The sequence below is a fragment of the Cydia amplana genome, chromosome 16 (assembly GCF_948474715.1).
Source record: "Cydia amplana chromosome 16, ilCydAmpl1.1, whole genome shotgun sequence".
In the NCBI taxonomy this organism is placed as follows: Eukaryota; Metazoa; Arthropoda; class Insecta; order Lepidoptera; family Tortricidae; genus Cydia; species Cydia amplana.
In genome coordinates, this window is record NC_086084.1 from 6,105,285 (window position 1) to 6,111,284 (window position 6,000).

At 39.3% G+C, this 6,000-nt stretch overlaps 1 protein-coding gene across 1 annotated transcript; it reads left to right on the forward strand.

Annotated features, from left to right (window-relative positions):
* The first annotated feature begins 3,099 nt into the window (after positions 1–3,099).
* Positions 3,100–4,837, forward strand: LOC134655284 (actin-related protein 3). Its single transcript, XM_063510735.1, has one exon. The coding sequence runs from the start codon at positions 3,276–3,278 to the stop codon at positions 4,530–4,532; it is 1,257 nt and encodes a 418-aa protein (XP_063366805.1). The 5' UTR covers positions 3,100–3,275; the 3' UTR covers positions 4,533–4,837.
* The last annotated feature ends 1,163 nt before the right edge of the window (positions 4,838–6,000 follow it).

A 6,000-nucleotide genomic window follows, 5' to 3' on the forward strand; every position in this document is an offset into this window, starting at 1 on the left:
TCTTGCGTTTTTGATCGTATTTTGATACGACGTAGAAGATCGCTTACCATGATTGGTGCATGCGAAATGAAGTGAAAGTCGTGCATGAGATGCGCACCAATCACCAAGATTGATCGTCAAGGTCATATCAAAACCAGTTCGAAGACGTAACAAATTCTTAAATCTGAATGGGGCTACTGGTCAAATATAATTAATATAAATGATGAATTATGGCAAGTCCTTTTTGTTTGACTTATGATTGTTACAATATGTGATCGCCTGAATAACGAGAGTTAAACCTTTAAAAATTAATTTCGCGTTACAACCTACATTACAATACTCGTAGTTGCATACCTACATAAAAACAAAAAGATAAGTCACAAATTAAGATATAAAAATGTAGGAGATCTTATCTCTGAAGAGCGATCTCCTTCAGACAACTGTTGGGTATCGTATCGCTCTAACTTTAACTGGCAAAGAACTCATAGAGATAATTTCACCTTAAGATGTATTTTTAAATAAAGCATTTAACCAGGCAACTGAATGAAAGTAAGTATTAATTTGACATCAATATCAATATCAAAAGTCTCATTCAATAGAACTTGCTAACTATGTAAACAAACCGCCATACTAAAATTGACACTAAATGTCAATGTATTAGTAACTTAACTGTTTACATAGTTAGCAAGTTCTATTGAATAAAGGGTCATTATGTCGGCCAATGGTGCTGCCACAATTGGATTTAAAATGTTCGTCTTTCGTTATTCAGCCTCACTCTCTGAAAGAGTATAATCAATCTCAGTTTGATTATTATAGGTTAAGGAATTTTAGTGTAAGTATACAGGATGTTTTATTTATATTATTTTGTTATTTCTCTGGAAATTTCTTACTCAAAGTAATCACCAAAGTTCTATATGGATTATTGATATATCATAATTATATATACGAACAGATTTTATTTTTTTATGGTAAATTGTCCGATAGAAACGCCTTAAATAAAGTAATAGCGTTATGTGAAAGCTTAGAAACGGAAGTCTGCAAGTAATTAAGTATAATCTGGCTATATAAACTTAAATTGATGTGAGGGTACATTACAAAAGTACTAACAAACGAACTGTTCGATCGAGTTGAAAATGGTTCGTCGTATATCTAATAAGGACGTAGCTATTAGTGAAAGCGAGAAGGAGATATGATGACCGGACCAAGGTCGCGGTCCGGTACGTCTGTTAGCACTATTGTAAACTAAAGGCTCGTTTACACAACATCAACTGTGGATGGCGGCTATTAACATATAAACACGCCCTTATTTCCAAAAGCCATTAAATCAATTCTTAATAATCTCAATTCTTAATTAAAAACCTAAGCATCAATCTGTCTGTCATGATCACTCATCAACTCAACATCGTAGCGTTGCCATAGCTCACTTAGGAATACTGGGGTCTGAAAAGCGGTTTAGACTCTCGCGCGAGCCACGAGACGAGCCGCGAGCCGAGCCACGAGACGAGAGTGTAAGCGCTGGGCTCGAGGCTCGTCTCGCGGCTTGGCTCGCGTGGAGGAGCGGTTTTTTGGGCACGAGCCAAAGGGGCGTTCGGCGTTCGGCTTGTCATTCGGTTATAAACCTTATGCCGTGCTGTTAGTGTTTAAAATATATTAGCTCGACGAGATTACGAGCCACGGGACGAGCCACAAGCCGAGCCACGAGGCGAGAGTGTAATCAGTAGCTCGACGGGCTTACGCGTTCGAGGCGAGCCACGAGACGCGCCGCGAGCCGAGAGTCTAAACCGGCTATGAGGCAACCTAATCCCAAGAATTGGCTCATACATACATCTAAAATGACTGCTATCTTACCTTAACCCTTTGAACGCCACGCCTGTTATGTTCAAAGCGCCATTGTAAACCTTATCGGATTGCACGAAGGTTGATATTACACTGCAGCCGAGCGCGTTAGTTGGCGGTCAAAGGCTTAATACACAGGAGATACGGGATATGGGTCTCATTGGGAATAGTCAGGTCTCCTCACTAGGTTTTGCTACCGCTACACCAAAGGGTAACAGGTAAGTGATTATTATCAAACCAGTTGCTTTTGTTTGATAATGATCACTAAAATTAGGTCATACATTTTATAATAACCACTACCGACAGTACCGACTAACGAAGACTTAATGCATTCTAAGCTGGCCACTCTCATAACACAATACTTATTAATGTATACTACTTGTTAGATCTAACAATTTAGCTGTATAATTTGTTAAAAAGGTAGAAGGTTTATTTTGAATATTTTATTGGAATAAAATTTAATCGAAAATGACGTCAAAATGTTGTTTCGGTACCCCTATTGATACTTTCTATCTTTACATTCCTGTAATGTAAATTTTGTAAATATAGTATTAGTATCAGGTCACATTAAATTAATTATTACCTGCTTTAACATAACACAGTTGTTTCATTTTTCGAAATATAAATCCCACCAAAAACATTCTCATGTAAAATGTTGCCAAGACGAAACCACAAGGCTCGCACTGTCAAAAAGTAATCAGATTTCTTGTAGAATGTAGAGCCAAGCTTCTAACTCTACAAGCCCAAGACTCTCAACTTCACAAACTTTACACTTTAAGGCCAAGCGCGCGCCACGATTTTAAATCGTGCGACGCGATTTTAAAATCGCGCTGCAATACATATTTTCTTGTCGCATGTGCGCGCACTGGCATATAAACACATACGTTGCATTTCTGCGACAAAATAATCGCGCGACAAAAAATCGTGGTGCGTTCTTGGCCTAATAGTTCAAATATGTGCCTTGGCCGTTTCGGTGAAACGGCCATACCGCATATTGCGGTGCGGTAGTGTGTTAAGGCTATTAACACGGAAGAGGTGCTATTTATTTATACTGACAGGGTATTAAAGTGACGATTAAACAAACTGCTCAAACAGTTTCATACTCTTGGAAGCGTTCTGAAACCCGACCATATTGATATCTTATCGTCATTTATTTAAAACAAAATGTAATTTATGCAATGAAGTAAAATGAAACCAGACATTTCTAAATATTACTAAAATTTAACTTGACCACAAAATCCTCAAGTTTGATTTTACTAAAACTCACGAAAAATCTGCTCAAAAATAGTTTTCCGAACACACTTGTGCTTTCTCATTGGCTGAAGTTGACACTTATCTGTGATTCATTCATACGTCAAAGTACCTAAGCAATATTTTACCGAAGTCCGCACCCATTTAAGCTCTAAATTTCATATCTATTTATTTTTTAATTCTTTAAAAATATAAGTAACAGTGTCGCAATGGGAGACCATTTGCCTGCTTGTGTCATCGATGTGGGTACCGGCTACACCAAGCTGGGGTTCGCCGGCAACAAGGAACCTCAGTTTATCATTCCGTCAGCCATAGCGATAAAGGAAACGGCGAAAGTCGGTGATCAGAGTACCAGGCGCATGACGAAAGCCGTCGAGGATTTGGATTTCTTCATCGGCGATGAAGCGTTCGACGCGACGGGGTACTCGGTGAAGTATCCCGTGCGCCACGGGCTTGTAGAGGACTGGGACCTCATGGAGCGTTACATAGAGCAATGCATCTTCAAGTATCTCCGCGCTGAGCCTGAAGATCATCATTTCTTGCTCACTGAGCCACCGCTTAACACGCCGGAGAATCGTGAATATCTGGCAGAGATTATGTTTGAGTCATTTAATGTACCAGGGTTGTATATCGCCGTGCAAGCCGTGTTAGCGCTCGCTGCGTCGTGGAAGTCGCGTACGTCAGCCGAACGCACTTTCACGGGTATTGTAGTCGACAGTGGCGATGGCGTCACCCATATAGTGCCTGTAGCTGAAGGATATGTCATTGGATCGTGTATCAAGCACATCCCCATAGCAGGAAGGAACATTACCTCATTCATACAGTCACTCCTGCGTGAGCGCGAGGTGGGTATCCCACCGGAACAGAGCTTAGAAACAGCAAAAGCTATTAAGGAGAGATACAGCTACATTTGCCCAGATATTGCTAAAGAGTTTGCCAAATATGACAGTGACCCAGCAAAGTGGATGAAGAAGTACACAGGCACTAATGCTATTACTAAGAATCCGTTTAGTGTAGATGTTGGTTATGAGAGATTTTTGGGGCCAGAGATTTTCTTCCACCCTGAGTTTTCTAATGCAGACTTCACTGTGCCGTTGAATGAGATGGTGGATGATGTGATTCAAAACTGCCCTATTGATGTGAGGAGAGGTCTGTATGGAAACATTGTGTTGTCGGGTGGCTCAACTATGTTCCGAGACTTTGGTAGGAGACTGCAGCGTGACATTAAACGCACAGTAGACGCAAGACTGAAACTGTCAACTATGCTCTCTGAGGGCCGGATCACGCCTAAGCCTATTGATGTGCAGGTGATCTCTCATAACATGCAGAGATATGCGGTCTGGTTCGGAGGAAGTATGCTGGGATCAACCCCCGAGTTCTACCAGGTGTGCCACACTAAGCAGGCTTATATGGAGTATGGCCCAAGCATCTGCAGGCACAACCCGGTCTTTGGAACCATGACATAATGTGCTCAAACACAATGAAATTACAGTAAAATAATGTATTATCAGTTTTATTAACTTCTTATTAGTTTTAAGTATCCATTGTTTTTATAAGTTTTAATTTTTGATCATTATTTTAAAATGATTACTATTCTATACACCAACAGGAAGTATAGATGCAAAATATGTTCTCAAAGATATTTAATTTGAACTATTTCCTTAGTTGATATATTAATTCTATTATTTTAAGCTGGAGGCACCATTGTAAATTTTACGCATTTAATTTTAGCATTCCAGCTTTTTAAAATATACTTAGAACTATTATTAAATATGTTGGACTATTATTTACTACCATATCCTTTTAACACTTTAAAAATACTGTAAACATTAGTTTGAAAAGTTTTGCCAATGTTCATCAATGTGACCAATTTACACATGCATTCATTGAATTCATTCAGTTTCATACAGTGCATCAAAATTAGCCAAGCGGCCGAGGTATCCAGAATAATGTACATATCTAAAGATATAATATAGTTATCCACTCAGCTATTGCTGTTAACTGTATGCCTCATTAGTGCCCTGATCTAAAATGCAGTGTTTCACAAAAACAATGCAACAAATAATAGGTAGGTATATAAATATTTTTGGTTAGTAGGGACCGGGAGTGAAATCATGCCTTTTAATTTGATATCGAACGATCGAACGCATGGTGGTGTAAGTGATGACGTTGCTCATCCCTTTTAACGATACGCCCTTAATAGGCACTCTAATTGGTTACATGCGAGCGAAATTATCTTTAAATCGGCTGGTTATTAATCTATCCAATTAAGCTGAATTTACGATACTGCCTCGAGAGCGGATGTTGTAACTCTAGATACAATTCGAACCTTATTGCGAAGGAATAAAGTACAAAAATAATAATACATTTGCTGACAGTACAAGATTTCAATTACCTACCCCTACATCCTGCTATTCAAGGCAACCCCATTCAAAAAATGTCAATGCTCTTTTCAGCTCCTAATTAAGTAAGCTTAGAACACGATTCTATAGGCAAATAGGAACAATGAAAATACGGTTAAACTGAAACTTGGAAAATAAATGTAAATGTAGAGAACATTGACATAGATATCTAGGGACTGGCTTTACGGGCAATAATAATGAGGCATGACAGGGGCCAGTACAGCGGTGTGAAATCGCTACAACGCGATTGGTTGATGAGTTCGCATCACGCACGCGATTGGTTGACGAGTTCGCATTACGCGCGCTATTGGTCGCAACTAGTCGCGTTAGACTGCACGATTGGCTGGAATTCGTGGGTAGCACCGCTTAACTAGTACGATGTTTAGTGCCCCATTAGCCCGTCCTTAGATATTATACGTCAATGGTAGAGAAAGTGCTGAGGTCTTAACCAGGGCTTGTTAACGTTACCAATTCACATTATAAAGTAACGTTACTTAACGTTAAAATCATAAAAATACCTTATTACCGGTAG

Bases quoted from the DNA above. Each gene is read 5' to 3' on its own strand.
- LOC134655284 (XM_063510735.1), top strand. From the start codon at position 3,276: ATGGGAGACCATTTGCCTGCTTGTGTCATCGATGTGGGTACCGGCTAC.